Source organism: Lepidochelys kempii, chromosome 2 (genome assembly GCF_965140265.1).
Source record: "Lepidochelys kempii isolate rLepKem1 chromosome 2, rLepKem1.hap2, whole genome shotgun sequence".
NCBI lineage: Eukaryota > Metazoa > Chordata > Testudines > Cheloniidae > Lepidochelys > Lepidochelys kempii.
Window position 1 is genome coordinate 41498854 of NC_133257.1, and position 23262 is coordinate 41522115.

Below are 23262 nucleotides of genomic sequence, written 5' to 3' on the forward strand. Positions count from 1 at the left end.
ACCTCAAACTGAGAAGGACTGAAACCATCTGAGGAATCCAGATATTACTATAGCTACCTCACCACAACCTCCTCAATAACCTTTCCTAAATATGGGAAATTTTAGACACAGACAACTGGAGAGTTTGTCAGTTCCTATATGGTTTCTTACGTGGGGGGTCCAGTAATCACTTATAGCAAGCAACTTGCCTTCCAAAGAGAGGACAGTCAACTCTAAAAACATCCTCAACATCTTCCTGCTAGATTTCTCTAACCAGAGAAAAACACATTCTAATGCAGAGGCCATAGCTCTAACCAAGTCCAGCTCCTCTCATGTCTCAGGGAGTGACACCATCTAAAATTCAAGCAGAGAAAGCTGGTTTTCTCCTCCTCCTCCATAGATGATACTGCTACCATGGAAGCAGACATCTTGGCCTAAACCCAACTGATCTTATCTGCAGAGAAACTTGAGAACTCCTCAGATCAAGAAACATTCAGTGCCGTTACTAGCTCTTGGGAGCAGGGGCATCATTTTGTTGTATGCAGAGCTAGTAAAAAACAGTATTTCAATATAGTATTTAACAACATTTTTGAAAAACAAAATTTTCACCAAAAAAATCAAAATGACATGATTTTTTTCTTTTGTAATGAAAAAAATTCAAAATGAATTAAATGAAAAATTTTGTTTCCAACTGACAAATTTCATTTTGTTTTTTTGAAAACTGAAAAATTGTTCTTCAATTTAAAGTTAAGTTTGCTTCTCACCTCCTTTCTTCCCCTTTCTAAAATAATCTCCCCCACGCTTTTTCCCCCCACCACTTTCTCTCCCTCGTTTCCTTCTCCACCCCCTTGTTTCCAGTGCAGTACTGAGAGTTCTAACCAAACAAAATATCTCAATAAGAGGTTATAACCTGAGAAAAGGAAGGAATGTAAACACGGGAGAGAGGGGAGGAAAAAACCACCAAAAATTTTAGCATGAAACTAAACATTTTTAATTTCCAAAAAAACCCCAAAAACCACAAATGAAATTTTTCATTTAAAAACAAACTGAAAAATTTAGTTTCACTTGTTTCAAAAAAAATTTCATTGAAAATATGAAAACTTTCAAACAAAACAAAAATGTTAATGGAAAGGTTTTGTTTACATCAAAAAGGCATTTTTCATCAAAAAAGGTTTGATTAAAAGAGTTTTGACTACTTATAGTTATATATCTGTGAGCACAATAAGGATCTGATAAAGATCTCAACGCATTACAAATAAACTATAAGAAGAATCAGGGTTAACCAGTTTGTGCATGACTGATGCAATTCTGCAAAATGGAAGCTTATGGAGCTTCTATGATGGAAGTTAAATAAGCCAAAATTTTCTTCACTTCCTCACAGACCCTGCATGTTGATTTTACAAACTCTTTGTTGCAATCAGACTTGATATAGGAGTTCTCTCACTGATGAGCTATTTGTCATAGTTCATCCATGACCCATGGTGACTAGGAAGAGTTACACTGGGAAAAACGGTGTTTAGGAACCGTTGTATCAACAGGTGAGGACAAAAAGACTATGACAATGACATACCAGACCACTGATATAATTGCCTGTTGGCTGCATAGAATTCTTCCCCAATCATCGGAAACTAGTTTCCATCAGCCTCTGAGGGGAGACCATTAAAACATGTCTTTAGTCCTGATAGGAACGGAGCACCCCTAGCTCAAAACCAAAAGAGCTAACTAATGATCAGCCCATGAGTTAAACACTGAAAGCCATGAATATTAAAATAATTGTCTAGGATTATAATGGCTAAATAACCCTCTTCATACACACTCCTCCACCAGGTTTAGTCAATACTGAAACATTCATATAGTAAAATAAATCACTTTTAAATATGGGAATACTTATGTCCAATATTGATTATGTTCACTTCCAGTTCCAGCCCCTACAATTGTTCCCACAAACCCTCATTTAATACAAATGTACTGATAAAGGAATTCAGGAGAGGAAATCTTTGTTCAATGTATACTCTAAGCATTAAGATAAAATTACTAGATCTAATACACAAAATGTCCTTCCATCTTTCTGTTAAATGTTTTGGGGGTCTCTCCCCTTATATGTCTAAGTCCCACTGACATGGCTAATGGGAATTGCTTACACATAAGGAGAGAAGTAACGAGCCCTGTATGCTTGCAGTGCCATTTTTATGCTTGAACCCACGTGTACAATAACCTACTGTACATACTGTATTCTTGTTTTCAAATCTGATATGTAGTTGTATTTTTCCCAAGGAGATTAAATTGGAGGGTGATAAAGATATAGCAGTTGTTACAAAAGTCTGGAGGAAAAAACAAAACTGCTTCCCCCCCTCTCCTCAAGGGTGATCTATGCCTTAGATAAACTATATAAATGACAGGCGGATTTAGGAAGAAATATTTCAATAGAAGAATGGAGCAGATATGGCCAATAGCCAGTGGCCTACAAGTTAGTCAAGGAAGTCAAAGTGAAAATGCTGAAATACAGCCCAACACACAGCATGTAAAAAAACGTGAGATTGTTTGGCTACTTTTCTTATTCAGACATTTTCTGGCATTATTAAAAAAAAGAAACCAATAGTTAATTCTTTTTAATATAAATATAGATTTGCTTATCTTTGATCAGAAACTCATTATCAGATATGCTAACCAAAGAAATTCTATGCACAACTTAGGTTTGAAGAGTAAAAGTAATGATTAACAATGTACTGTCAATAGCCAGAAAGTGATATTGCTCCAGAAAGACTTATAATCGGGAAAGCTTGAGTTCAGAGGTGGGTGAAATTATTTGCAGAAATAGTTTGTCAAAAAATGCAGTTTTAGCAGACCTAGAGCTTTTTGGGAATTTGACTAAAATTCACTGAATAATTTCAGCCGAAACTTTTTCCCCCTCCCAAACTGGATTCACACCAGGACTTAGGCACCATTCACAAAACAGCCAGAGGAAAGGACGGAGGTACCTATTAAGTCATTTTCACTCACTGTCTCTGGCCTAATAACTATTCAAGTTATTTTACACAAAGTGGAACCGCTTCAACTGGAGAGACTGAGATCCACCCCAGAACATCCCCTAGCCCAGAGGTTAGAGTGCTCTATTGCAAGTTCAAATTGGAAATGCAAGTTCAAATCCCTACTCTGTATCATGCAGAGGGAGGAACTGAACCCAGATCTCCCACATCCCAGGTGAATTCCCTAATCACAGGGCTAAGGTTATAAAGGAGCTGCTACCTTCTGCTCTGGGTGCTTTGTGAATCTACTTTCCTTGCCTTTGCTTTTTATTTTAAAAATGCTCAGAAATGAAAGAAAACATTTTGTTTCACATTGAACAAAATATTTTGTCAACTTTTTTGATTTGCCAAATTTCTTCAGAACTTTCGGCTCAACCTAAACCGAATTCTTTTCCTCCCAGAACTGCCAGTGAACTGAAAAGTCAGTTATTTGCCCACCACTAGTTGAGTTGTCTGTCAGACTTTATTCCAACAGTGGGTAAACAGGAAGTTTTAGGACATGCAAAAAATCACCCTGCCTTCAGGAACAAGGTATGAATACCCACACACCCCCCGTTGTTCAAATATCTGAACCTCCAGGACTATATAAAAAAAGGACTCCTTGGATTTTGTGTCACCTTTCTTGTTCCCTCGCTATTCTATGTACAGTTTTATGTTGTTTCAATATATATGAACCTTATCAAATAAGATATTAATTGAGATGATAAAATTCCAGTGGAAGATGGGATCAATTCCAGGGATCAGAAAGAAATAGTAAAGATACCAATAGAGGCACAAACTTCATCTATTAACACCTAAGTAAACAAGCAAAGGATCATGACACACACTATTAGCATGAAATAGATTAAAAGGGGATGATTTGTAGTCCAAGACTGTTAACTGTATCCATCTCTGTATGCAAAACAAAATATGTCTGATTCTGATGAGGTTATATAAAGTATGTTAAGCCAGTGGCTCTCAACATTTCTAGACTACTGTACGCCTTTTGGGGGTCTGATTTGTCTTGAGTACCCCCCAAGTTTCACCTCACTTAAAATCTACTTGCTTGCAAAATCAGACATAAAAATACAAAAGTGTCACAGCACACAGCTAAGACACAGCCCTGTGATTGTGCATAATGGAAAATTAAGGCATAGCACTAAGAATCAGGAAAAGTGTATTGTACTCCTGACGCTACCACAGACTCACCCCATGAGCTGGAGCAAGTGACGTAGGCCCTGATTCAGCAGTCTCTCTCTATTCAGCAAAGCACATAAGCACATCCTTAATTTTGAGCATGTACTTAAGCCACCAGAGATTCACTTAAGCACTTGCTTAAAAATGTTTTATTAAACTGGAGGTTTATACTCTTGCCTCACCTTCCCTACCAAATGGGGATTCTTCCTTGCCTCAGAAGGGTGTTGCGAGTTATGCAGGTACTACAGTGATGAGCACCTAAGTATATAAAAAATAAACTACATTAATCTGGGTGGAGGAGGCAGGTAGAAAACTACGTAACAGTAATCTTGATTTTAGCTTTCACGTTATAATCCACATAGAATCTTTTTTAAGTATTTTTTTTAAAAAAGCATCGATAAAAGGGCATAATTACATAAGACACTCCTGGAGTTCAGGAAATCTTAGAATGCTGTGCCTCATACAATACTAATCTTCCAGACGAAAGAAGATATTTATGAATGAAGATGGTTCTGGCTGAGCAATGATTAATAGTGAAATACTATTTGAATTCTCTGTGTCAGACAAACCATTGTGCTACATGTTCTGAACATTACTTTTTTTAAAAAGTAAAATTATTAGGAAGCAAAATTATTTTATACATAATAATAGCTAACATAACCCAAAGGGCTTAATTTAGCATCCATCCATAGTAATTGTTGAAATGAGCTTCCCTATATATAAACATTTTAATAAAGCTGAGGACATTTTCAGGCAAACAAAAAAACTGAGTTAAGATGTTATGGTGGAAAATATCTATAGAATAGTTAAGAACTGATTGAACTACACTTTTGAACTCTAGTTCTTTCTAAAAAGAAACAACCCCCCAAAAAAAAAAACTAATTAAAAAGTCCAATCATATTTTATAACACCTTGATATTCAAAGTTATTGTGACACTTGGAGAAAGTCAGAAAACACAACCATACAGATCACCTGAACTATCTTAATTCTGTCCCCGCTCTCTCTACCCTTCCACCCCACACGTTCTGTGCAGCTTTTGGCACAGAAGGTTTTAATAAGAATTTGAAAGAGGACAGTTTGTACATTGAGAGGACACCTGACCACTTCAGCAGAACCGTGCTTTTAATTTCAAGTTTGATTTATATACTCTTTGGCTCCTTCACGGAATTAACAATGGGTCGGGAGACCTAAAGTTCTTTATCCTTTACAGGTAGAATTTTAGGTACATTCTTTGTCACTAGAAGAGGAAAGGAGAACGAAGTAATTTCATATTCTGATTCAAGTGAAAGCAAGAGGCCATTTTAGTTCTTGAACCAACCTAATTGTTGCGGGGTGCTCACCAACTGTCTGACCCTCGTCACAGAAACTATGGCAACAAAGAAGAGTAATTTAAGGGTCATCAGAGGACATGGAACCTGGGGGTGGGAAGCTGGCTAAAGTAGCAATGGACTAGAGTTAAGTAGGAGGTGGGAACAAGATAGGTCATTAAGCACTATCTGATAGTGTCAAGAAGCATCAAACCCTTCCTCTGGGATTTTTTTCTTTGGCAGGGAGAAATATGCATCCATGTTATCAACTGAGTTAGTGAAGGAGAAGGGGGCTTGTCAGCACACCAGACAACAGGGAATAAGACAGTAGGAAGAGAAAGGGTCTGGCTAACAGTCTCGCTTTCGAGGGGGTTGAGGTTAACATTTTCAGAAAGTGATCAGAGGACTAAAGTGAGGTAGAAGGCCTGACCTTTGGTGTTAGGGGAGAGTGGAAGCCTTCCATAGACCTACAAAGTAATTATTATTAGCCACAATAACAAATTTGTTTCAGTTTGGTGGAGGAAGGAGAATTGAAGAGCTAGCTAGTACTATGCTTCTAAGACATTTTACTATTAGAGAAACCAGGTCCAGCAAGATTACCTCTCCCTCTGAGATAGATGGACTCAGAGGATTTTCCTATGTTTTCCACTGAGGTTTATGCAATCAAAATAGGTTTGTCAGAACTAATGGGAGGTGGACGGCTCAGAGATAATAGGTATATCAGAGAATGTGTCACTCAACGGTTGAAAGTTCTGGGAAAAGCAGCTGCAATATAACCCATATGTTGACCTGACTGTCAGAGTAGATATTTCTTGTTGTTCTTTCTCTGTATACAGGCCATCTGGTTCATGCTGAATAAAACATATATCCTCTTTGGACCAAAGTAGCTGGAGCTGCTGTTCAGGACTGACTACACAGCAAGGCAGACATGGTAGTGATATACAAACTAATGAACTATATACAGAAGGTAGACCAGGTCCTCTTACTTAGGGCTCATCTAGATGAACAGTTAGTACATGGCACACAAATGTGCTGTAGCTTTACACCCCAGCTTGCCATGCACTAACTGTTCATCTAAACCAGCCCATATCCACTCTCACAAAAAAGAATAAGGTAAACAGAAAGGCAGTAATTTAAAGATGGATTAAAAGGGAAACCCTTTTCCTCCATGACACAGTTAGCCTGTCAAACTCATCATCACAAGATACTACTGAAGCCAAGGGCTTAGCACAGTGGTTTTCAAACTGTGGGGCATGCCCCCCTAGAGGGGGCATTGAGGAATGGTCAGGGGGACAAGCAATGATGCCAGGAAGCTCTGTCTTCAGCCCCACATGGTAGGGCTCAACGAGAGAGTGCCACATCCACCCCAACTCCCCTCTTTTTGTTTGGGTCAGGGGAGACACAACCAAAAATTGTAACACAAAGGAGTTGGAGGGGGTTAGCTCAAAAAGTTTGAAAGCCACTGGCTTAGTAGGATTCAAAAAAGGATTAGCTATATACATGGATAAATTATACATTTAGTTACATTACATAGCATTTTTTAAAGGCCATATTAACACTCATGCTTGAGGCCATATGCCAACCTTTAACTAACAGGGAGTTTGGACAAGACTTTCCCCATACACAAGTTATTCTATACTTCTCCACTATGGGGTTGCTTACAGCATCTGGTTCTGGCCACTGTCTAAGACAACATATTGGACTAGATAGAACATTACTCTGATCAGATGTGGCCATTCTTATGGGACAGTGGATTTGGAGAAAACACTGGAAACTGGAATTTTTGTCGCTCAAGACAAATTGTTAAGAATTGCCAGATTGTTACTTCAACTTGTCAACAGTGTGATGACAGCAAATGGTCCAGCAGATTCAAACTGGCATATTAGAGGTGCAGAAAATATTTTAGTTATTCTTCAAATACATCTCAACTTTGATTATTATAATGACACTAAGTATTGAACTTTAAGTCTATGCCGAATAAACTGATAAACTGTAAATCTAGCATGATTTACAACCACTCTTCTTTGCAAAGGACTCTGCTGTTGCCTGTTGGCAGCCTTTTAGGAGGACCTGAAGTCCAACCCACAACAGACCTGTCTCAAATGAAAAACAGAAATTACAGAATTTGTACAAGAAAGTTTAGATGGATGCAACGTGCAAGGTGCACACTAAGTATCTTTCTGCCTCCCTTGGGATATCAGTTTAATTTGATAAGTATGACAGTTGATTAATCTTAGGAAGGACATTCCGGGTACGAGTACACTGCAGCTGGGTGGGTGTAATTCCCAGTTGGGATATACACACATGCACTAGCTTGGTCATAGAATCATAGAAGGTCAGGGTTGGAAGGGACCTCAGGAGGTCATCTAGTCCAACCCCCTGCTTAAAGCAGGACCAATCCCCAATTTTTGCCCCAGATCCCTAAATGGCCGCCTCAAGGATTGAACTCACAACTCTGGGTTTAGCAGGCCAATGCTCAAACCACTGAGCTATCCAAGCATACTGTTAATCCTTTACAGTTTGATAAATAGAATATTCATATGTAAATGTATTAATGGGTTCTGTGTTACTTTTTTTTTTTTTTTTAAACTGTACTTGGAAAGAGCTGTACCTGTACTTTGCCAGGGACCTGAAAAGTGTGTGTTCACATTAGAATATTGTTCTGACAAGCTAGAATTCCTGTTTAAAAAGATATCTAATCAAAGAGACTTCATAAAGTTAGACAGAGAAGCCAGCTATATATAGAGAACTGATATCTATTAAATCCACATTCAACATGGGTTAGTTGTTTAAGTGGAGAATGATGAATGGTTTGATTCTCCCATTGCAGTTCTCAGCTTCCAAAAATGGATTGATGAATCCTACAAGTGATTCTTAAATAATCATGATAAAAACATGTAAGGTGAATTTTTACCCTCAGTCTTTCAGTAGAAAGATGTTAATGAGAGACAAACACAGACTGAGGGTAGGGTATAACCTTATGTGATAAAAAAACCTGATCCATTTGAGACAGACAATAAAAGATGCAAAAGCATTCAAAGAAAACTAGGCTTCCCACTAATCTGAACACACTTCACAACATAAGGAAGGCACTTTATGACACTTTCTTTTGTTCAAAGCTACTGGAAACAGAGATTGCTTTGCAATAGAAATAAAATTACAGGGAAAAGATTAATTGCAAAATTCAGTTATAAGGTATACAGAATTTAAAATCTGTTCCCTCATTCATACCAAGACCTGAAAGTGCTTTGCAGACTTCAACATACTGTTCAGCAAACACACTCCTGTCCTCCAACACCTATTCTATTTCAATCCTGACACCTCTTTTCAGCAAAGGCTGCCAACTGTGGTGTTTTTGTGATGCGAACAAATGAGTTAGACCAAACAGGGATGAACAGAGACCAAGTTCATTTCAGGAAAAGTTGCAAAACTTGTAACAAAGGCTCTTAAGTTGTCCACAGAACATGTACAACACAGTTAGTGGAAGTGTGTTATTACTGCGGTGCCCTTCCCCAACTCTGTTCTGGAGTGACTGGTGATCACAGAATCATACGACCGGAAGGGACCTTGAGATGCCATGTGTTCAGGGGACTGGACTAGATGACATGACTAAAAATTACCTAGACCATCCCTGACAGGTGTTTGCCTAACCTGCTCTTAAAAATCTCCCATGATGGAGATTCCACAACTTCCCTGGGCAATTTATTCCAGTGCTTAACCACCCTGGCAGTTAAGAAGTTTTTTCCTAATGTCCAACCTAAACCGCCCTTGCTGCAATTTAAGCCCATTGCTTCTTGTCCTATCCTCAGAGGTTAAGGAGAATATTTTTTCACCCTCTTCCTTGTAACAATGTTTTACGTACTTGAAAACTGTTATGTCCCCCCTCAGTCTTTTCTTCTCCAGCCTAAACCCATTTTTTTTCCAATCTTCCCCCATAAGTCATGTCTTCTAGACCTTTAGCATTTTTGTTGCTCTCCTCTGGACTTTCTTCAATTTTCCATATCTTTCCTGAAATGCAGTGCCCAGAATTGGACACAATACTCCAGCTGAGGCCTAATCAGTATGGAATAGAGCAGAAGAATTACTTCTCGTGTTTTGCTTACAATGCTCCTGCTAATACATCCCAGAATGATGTTTCCTGCTTTTTTTTCCCCCACAACAGTGTTACATGAGTTAACTATTCATATTTAGCTTGTGATCTGCTATGACCCCAAGATCCCTTTCTGCAGTACTCTTCCTAGGCAGTCATTTCCCATTTTATGTGTGTGCAACTGTCTGTTCCTGCCTAAAAGGAGTACTTTGCATTTGTCCTTACTGAATTTCATCCTATTTTCTTCAGGCCATTTCTCCAGTTTGCCCAGATCACTTTGAATTTTAATCTTACCTGCCAAAGCACTTGCAATCCCTCCCAGCTTGGTATCATCTGCAAACTTTTTAAGTGTACTCTCTGTGCCATTATCTAAATCATTGATGAAGATATTGAACAGAACCGGACCCAGAACTAATCCCTGCTGGACCCCACTCAATATGCCCTTCCAGCTCCCACTCAATATGCCCTTCCAGCTTGATTGTGAATCACTGATACCTACTCTTTGGGAACAGTTTTCCAACCAGTTATGTACCCACCTTACAACCTAGATGGAGCTACTATATTTCCCAAGTTTGTTTATAAGCAGATCATGCGAGAAAATATCAAAAACCTTACTAAAGTCAAGATATACCAAATCTACCGCTTCCCTGCTATCCACAAGGCTTGTTGCCCTGTTAAAGAAAGCTATTAGGTTGCTTTGATGTGATTTGTTCCTTGACAAATCCATGCTGACTCTTACTTATCACTTTCTTATCTTCTAGGTATTTGCAGATCAATTGCTTAATTATTTGCTCCATTATCTCTCCAAGTACTGAAGTTAAACTGACTGGTCTGTAATTCCGCAGGTTGTCTTTATTTCCCTTTTTATAGATGGGCACTATATTTGCCCTTTTCCAGTCCTCTGGAATCTCTCCCGTCTTCTTTGGCAAGAGTGAGTAGTTGTCCATATATCAAATCCATCAGCATTTCTAAACCATCCATCACACTATCATGTACGTGTAATTCAGTCCTTAGCCTCTCTGCTATGACCGAGGACAAACAGTGCCAACTAGCATAATATGTGATTACGGGGTTTGTGATGTGGACACATAGTAGCTGTTTGAAGATCATCAACTAATTTCACAGAAGGCCACTGAAAGATCACTGGTTGTCTGGGCTTGACTCAAACTGGCATCAGGGAAAAGAAAAGTGTGGTATTCTACCACCAGTCCTTGGGTTTTCCATTCCTAGGACTTCTGGTTTATTCAACAATTTCATTCTGATCATTTTTATATTATTTGAAGTCTTTAGAAAAAGTTGTTTTTTCCTCTTACATCTATCGGAATCCCAAGAACATGTGTTTAAAGTAATGCATGCATCAGAAATCAGGGTGGTGGATGGGACAGCTAAATTTTCTGTCTGAGAAAGTCTGAGCTATGGCTTTTTGCACCAAAATTTAATTCCCTACCTTGGCTTTTTTCTTATTTACACTATGCATTATTACTCCAGTGAGACACACGCACACAAAGTTTGACATTAAACCATGTAAACCTTATTAATCCAAGAATATGCATCAATTATTTTATACAATCAAAAAAGATATGCAATCCCTATGAAAGCCCTGTGACATGCCAGTGGTACCACTATTGGTAGGAAAGAAGCCTATCCTAGCATCATTGGGCAACCCGCTGTACTAAATGAACTATATAAGGAAACTGAGCACAGCAGACTGTATGGTATAGTAGCTGAACCTGATAATCCTTAACTTGGTAAATGACAAACCCACATTAATCTGACAGACCCTAGGCCAGCTGCAATTACCTTGGAGCTGAAACACGCAACTTTGCAAAAATAAAAATTTCTGCAGAGCCAAATTTCAACTGAAAACTTGTGTCCTGAGTATTTAAAAATGGTTGAAAGTATCTCCTAATAAAACAAGAACTTGTTCAATAAAAACCAGAAGCAAAATGGAAGAGAGCTCTCAGGCTTGAAAACGTTACCAAAAGCTCTCTTTTAGCTAGAGGACTAACCCCGCTGTAGCCATAAAAAAAATAGGACCCCGATGGCAGGGACCAGAGCAGTGCACTAGTTAGAAGCCCCACGTGTTCTTCCCCACAACTTGCTGGGAAGGGGGACACTGTTCACCTGCCAGCAAAGCACTGCCTCTGGACCCTGCCAGGGTTCCTAAATGTCTGATCAAATTGGAGCACCCTCCTTCTATTGCTGTGAGTGAGAAGGAGCTTGGCTCTGACCTCTATCCCCCTACTCCTGGCTTCCAGGTTAAATGGGAGCTTTCAAGCATTGAAGCTCAGGGTGCAGCAGTGAATCCAACCCCAGATACTTGCCAGCACTCACCCACTTACCAGAAAGAGTTCTCGCTTTGCCAGTAGCCAGGCCAATTACAAGCCTTGCCAGGCCAAACTTAGAACACATGCGTGACCTGGAGAAATAATTAAAGAGTCTAATTTAAACTTCCAGGATCTTTGCAGTCATAATATGGCTCAGCCAACAAAATGAGGAACAGAAAGAAATACTGTAAACTACACTCTTTTGGTATTTCACAAACTCCATACGTCAGGATGAGACACCAACTGTGTTTTGCCCGATGTCAGTATCGCCAATGGCAAATTTACAAAGCTTAATGTGTTAATCTCTGGTTCACCATCAAATGCAGATCAACAGCAACCTTTAATCAGAACCTCTAAACATACTTCACTTGATTAATATAATACATTGACTCCTTGCTATAAGTGAGGTCAAGATTATTATACAAGATCTTACATTTTTATGTAAAACAAATGTTATACTCTAAACCCATCTTTGTCTCCCTCACAAGTATGTGTAAACTTTGTCACTCTCATAATCAACCATCTGTTTTCTCATAAAAAGGATCAAACTATTCAAAATAATCCCAATGGCTTTACTACAGATTTAAAAGGCCTCTTTTTGAAAATGGAAACTTTTAAGATTATTCATTGGTAGAAGTTTAAAAATCAACAATTATATAAAAGTCTGTGTCTCACCATGCTTATTAAAAGGTAACCTGGAGCTTTGTTACATCAGTAATCCTTTTTGATGACCCATACAGAGTTGAAAAAAATCATGGCTTGACATTTTGGAGATGTTTGCACATGAGTAGATGAGAGGGTCAGAGCTGAAAAACAACACTGAAATCCTTGCAGTGTGTTACAGGCTAACTTTCAGTCCCCCATTTCCTTAAGAGGTTGTAGAGTCATCACCAACATTTAAAAATATATATTTTTTTTTAATAGTGAGAGCTGGTTAGGATTAACAAAATCAATTTCCACTATGACAGCTCCTATGTTCAAATTTAGCACAGCACATGTGCTAACCTGGCTATTTGCTCTAAAAATTGAAAACATGTTTGGGGAAATTGTACGAAAGAATGCCTGGGGACGTTTTTAAACTGTCCTTGCATACGTTCAACCTACTTCACTATGATTATTCTCAGACTGTCAGGGCCTGCTCCTGTCACCTCTGACTCAGTAACCAGTATCTCCCTGGCAAGCAATGTCATTGACTGTATAGCCTCAATTCTTGTAGAGTTGAACCTCATTTTGTGGGTAGTTGCCTTGATTAGGTACTATCCAGCTTGAGTTAAGAGAAGCAGAATCTGACCCTAAGTGACAAAGTCTCAGCCCTGGTGTCCCTGTGGTTTTCTTAAGTCTTTCTACTGGAGGGCAATTCATGAAGCAAGTAATGAATTATTGTATTTTAAACTATTTCTCTACAGTGCTAATAGGTAGGCCTAGGTGTACTCATTTAATTCTCTTTTTCAAAAAAACATACATCAGGAAAACGGAACTCAGCATTCACAGAAAACAAGCAAACCCCATGGATTGAGGGCCTTTGTGGATTTTCCAGTTTTCTGAAGAATCTAGTGTTCATTTTGTAAATTATGTTCTTAGCAGGAGAGATTATTATAAAGTTGCTTAAATGTACACAGAATTTTAAAGACAAATATTTAGTCATTGTGACTATCACAATTACAATTAGGATGAAAGACAAATACCATCAGGCCAAATCATGACCCATGGATCTGCCTGTGGAGCACATCACACGCTGAATGGGGAATTATCCACCTCTATGGCTCCATTCCACTCTTCCCAAGATCATGCAGAGGGCTCACCTTGGGTTTTGGGCTACCATACACTAGGGAGAGCCAGCCACTTGGTGGGCCCAAACTGCTTCTAGTCCTGTGAACTTTCCTCAGAGAAAAGTAATATAGCCCCAGGCTCTCTTAGCTTATCCACAGGCTCCCTCTGGGGTGAAGAGACCACCTTAGGGGAGTTGTTGGAGGCAGCTGTGACCGGGGTGTGTGGGTGTGTGTGGACCTAACAGTGAGGCTCTCTTGGCATCATACTGCCAAGAAGTGGGAAGAAATACTGGATCTTCACAGCTGGCAGAGCATCCACAGGGACTGCCTTTGTGTCCTGCAAATCTCAGAGGGCCAGACAGACAGCTCATTCAGCAAGGGCAAAGAAACCCCAACACCACAGTATGAGGGGAAACTCCATGGGCAACCCTTACTGAGGCTCCCTCCCATGGATCTGATTACAGAAGGCAGGAATCCAGCCCTTTATCATCACACAATAGTTATCAAAAGAAGCTTATAAAAACTGAGAGAAGCTGGAGGGCCAGCCTAGAATCCATTTTCTTGATATAAAATATGGAAATCTTGTGGTTTGTAACAAACACATTAACCCCACCCCCACACTGCATTCACTATGCACCTGGAACTCTCATGAACTAGCACTGGGTGCTGTTATTCCCCATTTTCTAATACAGCACAACTGACTTTATTGTGGTCGTTGCTTATATAAAGCATAGCCCCCCATTTTACAAGTTTTAAATATATTTATTTATTTGTATTTAAGAAAAACTAATTCTATTGACATTTTCATTTTGGAATCTCCTATCTGTTTTTCACAGAAGTCTCTTTCATCCTGCAAACCTTCACCAGTGTGAGTAGTTCCATTAAAGTTAACAGGACTACTCATAAGTAAAAATTTGCCACGCAAGACCTGCAGGATCAGGCCATAGCTGCTTGGAAGGTTCTCCAGCGCAGGATATAGCTTCAATATTGATCATATCTATCTGAACTCCTTGCTGTAATATTGTTATGATTTAAATACAATCAAATTCTTAAGCTATGAGGACAACAGTACTCTTTAAATAGATATTTAAGTGCAGGATCACTCATGCTATTTTTCTACTGGACTTGAAAAATGGAGAGAGAATGAAAGTGACATGATACACTCCCAAAGAAAATATTTTGCGTCTGTCCCGGCTTTGATTTCTATCCCATTGACTTCAATGGGGAGTGCTCCCATTGACTTCAATGGGGAGTGCTCCGCTTAAAAATCAATGGGACAATGTGGCCGTCGTGAGAAGTACCTTGTTTTGCCTTCCAACTACAAAAATATTAGTGCCATTAAAATTCAGACCATTAGCATTGTGCTTTGCTATGAAAAAAATTGATGCTGAACTAGACTGAACTGCCTCAAGCTTCCTACTAGTGATAAACTGCAATAAAATCAAGAATCAAAATATGAATTTTCAATCTTAACAAGTCACTCTCCCAAATAACAGATTCAAGTACAAGTATGCAAAGCTACAAACTCAGAGATTTGTTCTATGTTCTTATGCCATGTCCCTCACTGTGGTAGTTGTGCTACTTAATAGCTAGCTTTTCACAAAATACTATAGATTTTTTTAAAAAATTATATTCTCCTTTTACATTTTCCTCTTAGAACCCCTGTTCAAAAATGGAACAGACCTATGGCAAGCGCCACACCTGCAGGAAAAAGAAAAGGCTGATGCTGAATTGTTGGACAGCTCCCTTCAACACAGTGAAGCAACCACATTAAAGAAAGCTTTGGGGTGGGGTCAAAAGGAGACCAGGAATGAGAATTCATTAGTGTTATAGCTACATAGAGGGGCATGGCATATACAGGATAGCAAAAAGGTGGGGTGGGGGAGGGAAACACATGTCTCTTATCCCTTTAGAATCTATGTTTCAGTATAGACTTTTTTTTTTTAAAATCAAGACCTAAAACACATAAGCACACACTTAACTCCACTGAATTTAAAATTAAACACATGCTTAATATTTTTGTCTTGTGGCTTGATCCTGTTCCAATTCGACGCAATGGAAAAATTCTCACTGTCTTGAATGGTGCAGGATCAAGTCCTTCGTGCTTACATAAACATCCTTCACTATGCATCTAGGTAATGGAAAATCCTTCAGAGAGAATGGCAGTACATCTGACTCTGTTTTAGTTATTTAAAAAAACAAACAAGGAACAGTCAGATTACTGATAGCTTGCATTAATAATTGCTGTTACGGAGCTTTGCAAAGAGAGGATATTATTACTGATTAATCAACATTAACTGGACAACTAGGACTCGTACAAGCATAATTTCTTAACTTTTTAAAATGCTATGATAATTTCAAAATAGAAATCTATTGGTTTCAGTCCCAATGCAGTTTCAGACAGCTCATGGTTATAACAATTTAATTAGGAATAATTACCCAGAAGTCATTTTCTCATAGTCCCCATTTCATTTTTAATTTATCATACTTGCAGCTAGTTTGCACACATGATAAATGTTGACTGAAGATTATATTTGACCTCATATTTCATGTCTGATATTACAGGAGAAATTTAAAGCCACCATGTAATGCAAAAAAACTAAAACAAACGTCTGAATTGAACTGGTTGCTGACACTATGAATAGCCATTACTCCCTTCCCCTCTGCTCAGATAGCCAAACAATCATCCTCACTTAATTACAAAAGATAATGTTTGCACTGAACACCCCAACTCCTCCCACAAGTCTTTCCCCCTCTTAGCACATGATTCAGTACTGGAAATAACATGTACTCAGAATTATTAATCAAATAGAATCTATTCAACATCAGCCTAATACACCGTGCTCTCAGGAAGTTTTTTTGATATTCATCCCACTATATTTAACCACTCCACTCCCTGCAAGTTACCTTTTACATTAAAGTACCTAGTTTCTACCTATACAGCATATTGTTTTACCAGAAGGAAATTGAGACACAGCTGTAGAAACATAGAAGGACTGTCTTTTTGTTCTGGGTTTGTATAGTACTAAGCACAATGGGACTCTGGTCCATGACAGTAACTCAAATAATAGTTCTCTGATCCATCATATTCTAATTTGAGAAGGCAACGTTACATATATGTTTCATTGCTAATCCTATTATATGAAACTATGTTAAGTATTCTGTGCTACATTGCGTGCATGTTGGGAGTGTGCACAGACACTGCCCCTTCCCACATGTGACAGTAATATCCTCTGTATTTCACAAATGCGAAGTAACACAAAATAATATGAAAAAGAACAAACTACATAAAATGAAAAACTCTCCCAGCAGCAGCAGCTCCTGTCCAGCGGGGCTGGGCCTGCCTCTTCACTGCAGGCTCACAGATTTGCAGAACCACTCACATTTGGCCTGCCCTCCCCTCTCCAGTCATGATGAAGGGGGTGGCCAGGCCACTTCTGAATGGCACTGCAACCTCACGTGACAGGTAGCTACACCCAGAGCGGGGCCCAGCCCTGTAGGACAGAAGCTGCCACTGTGAAGTGGTCTCATGCTGCAAAGCTCCCCCCCCCCCCCACCAGGGACTCCCACCCTGCCAAGGAAAGGGGATAGGGAAGGGGTCCCTGGGTCTAATGGGGGGGCTTGGGCTCAGTGAGGGAGGGGGCAACTTAAGGGAGGTAAGAGTGCCCAGTAAGGGGTTCCTGGGGAAACAGAGAAGGGTGTGGGGTGGGGCCTACAAAAGGAAGCAGTAAGGGTTGGGAAGATCCATGGTGTTCCATGAGTGGGATGGAGAAGTAGGGATTATCTGGGGGCTGCAGAACTAGGTACATTTCAACGGGGGAAACCTAAGTAGCTGTCTGGGTGGGTAATTGTGGTGGGGGTTGTTAAACAACTCAATGCGTGGAATAATACATTATACTTAATAAAATGATGTAGCATAGATAAGCTGGATTTATACACTGTTTCCATTTATATACAGTCATCTGGTATATTTTATTAATTTAAATGTAATAAAAAGAAATAAAACATTTTAATGGATTAAACAAAATAATGACCCAAAAATAAAATGAAAAATTATTAAAAAGAATGCCAGAGGCTCTAGCAATATCTATGTAACAAAATGCTCTGATCATGCCACTTTAATTACATCACCTGCACTCTGCTCACTAAACTCTCTGCCCGTGGTGCTTCCAGTATCCCAAACTGCTAAGCAGCTTCAAGCAGCCAAAGAAAATGTACCACAGAAATGTATCCTTCTGTCCATCACCTTCCCAAATGTGAAATTTTGGAGGCTGAAATTATCCCAGCTCAAGGCTCATGATACTCCATGAATCAAAAGTGTTATTTTAAGAGCTTTTCAAAGTGTATTAGTTATTTCTCTCTCTCTCTCCCTCAGAGATCTGTACAATTGCACTCAGGATATTAAGGCAGCCTGCCTTTACAGGTCAGGGATATTAAAAACAGTGACAGCAAAAACATTTTTACAGCTCTCTGAAATATTTCCACAGCCATTTTCCATAAAATATTATCCTGCAGAGTGCACAGTGATGTGGGAAATAACATTTTTTGGTGTTTGAGATAACCTACCTAATTCACATGTGACTTTGCTATTCATGAATAATACAACTGTCTCAAAATCAAGCAGATAAAACCTACCATCATCTATTTATAAATATACCCACCATTCTAACCATTACAAAGTTTCAGTTGATATCCTGAAATACAAAAAGCTTTTCATACATGAGCGTGCATACCTGTGTCTTTTCAACCAGGTTAGCGGATTACTTAAGAAATACAGCCCTGATTTATTTAATACTTTGTCTCTGTATATTTGCTAGTTGTAAATTTCTTCCTGAACTCTTATCCACATTCATCAAGAATTTCTATTACATTTACAGCCTTCCAACTTTAATTTAAAATGATCTACAACCATATGGCATGTATGTATGTGTATGGGCAATCTGCCCTCCATGAGTGTCATGATTTAATTATCAGTTTGAATAACTCAAAAATTCATGTTGAAGGATACTTGTGCAAAGAGTGGAGAAGAAACTAAAGAGAGATATAATACAAGGAATGTTTTATAGACAAAAAAGAAAAGAAACATTTTAACAGCATACAAATGATGATTTAGTGAGTTTTAAGAAGAATTAGTTAATTTGAAACTACATTTTCCCTAACTAGATTTCAAGAAAATATAAAATTAAAACTAAAGTTGTTGCTGAAAAGAGTTGCCAAACAAGTTTTACTCACTGAGAAGATTAGATAATACAGGCTGTGATTCAGCAAACCACTCGAGTACCTGTCTAACTTTAAGCACAGGCCTATAACTAATTGAAGTCAATGGGACTTGAGCACATGCTTAAAATTAGAAATGTATTTAAATGCTTTTCTGAATGGGGATGGACTTAAGCATATGCTTAAGTGCTTTGCTGAACGAGGGCAATAGTATGGAGATATTTTAATTGAGACAATGTGTAAGAAATACTGACAAGTATATATTTATTCAGATGTAGGTTTAACTGTTGCATTTAGTTCCCATTTCTTACCTAAAATGTTCTTTTAAAAAATTATTTGAAAGCCAAAATGTCTTTCACCTAGCTTTTCTTGAGCTAAGATAGATAGAGAGGCTTCACCCAACCCTGCACACTGAAGACAGACTGAGTTAATAAAGCCATACCTCCTGGAAGACCTGCTCAAAAGCTTTTATGACATGAAATTAAAACACATGACCACAATGAAAAAGGAACTCTCCTTCAGCACTATAAATATCCCAGATATCATGGTACATGCCTGCAAATGATTTCATTTAACTATATTAAGTTAAAGTAAAAGCAATAAATAGCTAAATCAATGCATAATTTACTCAGCAGTGTAACATGTGAGTTATAGGATGCGGACCCTTTTATATAACTTCTAACAGATCAATGTCAACTTAGCCTTCTAATTACTCTGATGAATTTATTTAACAAGATGCCCTACATCAACTACAGCCTTGCAATTTCCACTTTTTTCCAAAGGAAATTTCAGGGGTTAGTAAATAAGCCTGGGTCTAATCTGCAATACCATTTATCAAAAAAACAATGGATAGCCTTGGAATCACATTCAGACTCTGGTCTCTTGTATTAAGAGCTGGAGAAGACTAAACATGGCATGAAATATCTGCACAGTCTGAAGCAATGAACAAGATTTCTTTATTATAACGACACGTTTGCAAATCCTGCAATGTCAGCACTGACCTCTGCATAGCTGATTTCCCTGCATTGCTACCCAAGGAGTGGAGACATGATAGTCAGAAAGTGGTGGATTCATGCCTCTAGTGCAGTTTGCCTCACTAATTTCCTATAAAAGCAGTAGGGATGAAGAACCTTTTCCAGAATACAACACTCATGTATTTTTTTAATTTATTTATCAAACATACAAAAAGTCCAAGTACTCAATTATTTGGCAAATGAAGAACTGCAATACTAATGACTATAAAAACCTTCCACATCCCTCATGTGAACACTAACCATGGATGTCAGAAAGATTTCCAGCCTAACACCATTATATGTTTAATATATACCATCAATAAAATAAACCTTGATTTGGCTAACGTTGTAATTTACCATTTGCCACCCCTACATTCAACGTTGGTTTTGGAAATTTATTTAAAAATGTGCAAGTGTAGGGTTTTTTAACTATCATAATTTCATTGCAAAGCAGCGCTACTTTTGGTTTAATGTTACTCTAGTCATTAGTTTAGTGCTATGTGACCACTCACTCCAGCCTCAAATTAAAACAGGGAACCACTTAAACGCCAATTTAAAATGCAACATTTAAAAGTGCACATTTTTTCATGTCCTGAACTTTGTTTATTTTCTAACTTATGGAGCATCTAAATGCTATTCTCTGAGTTCATTATGGTCTGTCGAGGAAGGAAACTGCTTGCAGATTTACAGATTGTGGCAGCCTGGAGGGAATTACTGTATTTTATAAGGATTATGTTGCTAATAATACAACCCTTTAGAGGCTTTATCTCCAGAAATAGCCACTCTCCTGAAAAGCAGCATTAGCAGCTGAAATCAGTATTCCACACCAGCTACCAGCAACAATCAAAGATGCAGAACAATAATTATAAAAGGTAAAGTATGAAAGCACTGGAAATAAATATGGACTGACGTAGGAGATTAGGGATTCTTATTATTTGTGTTACAGCAGTGCTCACAATGAACAAGGTCCTTTCTGGACATTTTGAAGCAGACCTCCTCATTGAAGTCACTGCTTAAAAATCAGTAGCAAGATGTAACCCAGAAAGACACACAATCCCTAGCCCAAACTAGAGTTTAAAATCTAAGAAACAAACAACAAATGAAAGGATGGGGGAGAGGAAACCCACACAATGAAGAATTTGTAAATTTTAAATGATCGGTTATCCCCATCTAGCCCTCTGTCAAGCCATTAATGGTTAGCAAATTATGACACTATAACAGTTTATTTTGATAGTCAATAGAATCACCTTCCATTTCAATATAATGGAAATTATTTTATACAAATACTGACTGCCTCACAGGGGAACAGCAGTTAGGTTTTCCCTTTGGACGGTGTTTTTCTGGAAACTTGTGTGTTATGCTGTCCAAAGCAAAAGGTTGTTGGTAGTAGGCACAATTTCAGGAGTTATTTTTACATGAAAATGACATTTATTTATTTTACTTATATTTCCGCTAGACAGCATCATGCGTTGTTGTATTAGCATGCACTGAAATCTTTGAGCTCACTTCCTCTCTCACCTACACCATCAGAACCCATTGGCTTCAATGGAGTTACTCCTGCTTTACACCAGTGTAACTGAGAAGAGAATCAGGCCCAAATGCACATTGTCTATTCAAAGCGTAAAAAGGGGCTTTGACTTGCCACCCTCCAAGAAGTCTCAGACCAAAGGAAAGCCAATAAGTTTGAGACATTGAGGGACTTCGTGAACACCCTTTTCCAAGCCACCACAATGACCACACTGCCTAGCTTTTCCATAGGTACTCCCATTGAACACTGGTGAAAACCCCAGCATGACAAAAAGAAAAAATCTGGGCCCTGACAATTTTTGGCCCCAGTCCCCCCAAATTCTACTGTTTAAACAGAGCTCCTATCAAATCGAGCTGCTTGTTTTGCACCAAATCCCCCACGCCCTGATGCATCCTGCCACAACAGCACTGCAAAAACCTCTATCTGGCCCCTGGATCAGCTAATTTTTGTCCCTTACTCTGAAAATTCCCTGGCTAAACAGAGAACCTATTCAGCGTCTCCAGCGACTCAAACATTGGGATCTGGATCCTGCCAGGTTCTGGAATTTGAGGTGCTGGGGCCCAGAACTGGCAGGGTCTAACTTGCAACCATGCCCCCCTCCCAGACCCAAGTGATGGCCCCTTTCACATGCGCCATAGAGGACAAGGGCCCAAGTCCAGCTTTAGCTGTTCGACTTCTAACACCGCGGACTCTTGGGACAAACCCAGGGGGAGGAAGCGCATTTTCACAGGGGTCTCCTGTCGTCCCTCCCTCTTCCTCCTCTCCACACCCCCCGCGCCCCGTTTCTCCTCGGAGCGTCTCCTGCACCCCCCAAGAGAGCAAGCGCCCGGGGCCCATTCCCAAGACGCCCACGCCAGGCCAGCCCGACCCTCAGCAGGGGGAGGGGGCGGGGGCCGCTCCCGCCGGCGGGCACCCACCCCCACGCCAGCCCCTGGGGGGCTCTACGTGGCCGCTCCCCGCCGGCCGGCTTCGCTCACCAGGTACCAGACGCCGAGGATGATGGTCCCGGTGCGCACATGGCAGCACAGGCAGCAGCTGTTGGAGTAGAACCGAGCCCACGGGGAGCTCATCGTCCTCATCGCCTCGCGGCCGCCCTGCACTCAGCTCCGCTTCCCGCTGGGGCTTCTGTGGGGCCGGGGCCGGGGCGCAGCGCGAGCACTGCGGCGGCTGAACGGCGAGCGCGGGAGGGAGGGACCCCACGTGGGCAGCGCGCGCGCCATCAGCTGGGCCTCCCGCCCCCAGTTCCATGACGTCACCAAATCTCGAGCCCTGGGAGAGAGGCAGAGACCCATCGGGCCGCGCGCGCGCGCGCGCCCCAGGCGGGGGTGGGGCGGGGGGCGTTTCCCACGTGGATCAAGCGGGCACGGCACGTGCCGGTGCAGTGACCGCTATTGCTCCGTGTAGGAATGTGCCGCCGCTACTTATCGATACGCACAGCGTGTAGGAAACTGCTGTTGCAGTAAACTGCGGCCTGATGTAGCGAATGCCTACCGCTAGCGGTTTCTTGCACTGTAGTGTATGTGAGATTGCTACATGTAGAAATGTGCTAGCTGTAGCCGTTAGCACTACATCCAGATTGTAAAAAACCGCTTTTGTAACGTTTCAGAGTAGCAGCCCTGTTAGTCTGTATCCGCAGAAAGAAAAGGAGTACTTGTGGCACCTTAGAGATGAGCCAATTTATTTGAGCATAAGCTTTCGTGAGCTACAGCTCACTTCATGGGATGCATTCAGTGGAAAATACAGTGGGGAGATTTTATATGCACAGAGAACATGAAACAATGGGTGTTACCATACACACTGTAACGAGAGTGATCACTTAAGATGAGCTA

The 23262-nt window shown here is 39.9% G+C and overlaps 1 protein-coding gene across 1 annotated transcript in view; it reads right to left on the reverse strand.

Moving 5' to 3' along the window:
- LAPTM4B (lysosomal protein transmembrane 4 beta) overlaps positions 1-22567 on the reverse strand; it is a 126608-nt gene extending 104041 nt beyond the window's left edge. Inside the window, exon 1 of the mRNA XM_073330500.1 lies at positions 22411-22567. Within this exon, the coding sequence (XP_073186601.1) occupies positions 22411-22512 (102 nt within the window). The 5' untranslated portion in view covers positions 22513-22567. The remainder of the gene's footprint in view (positions 1-22410) is intronic.
- Between the last annotated feature and the right edge of the window lie 695 nt (positions 22568-23262).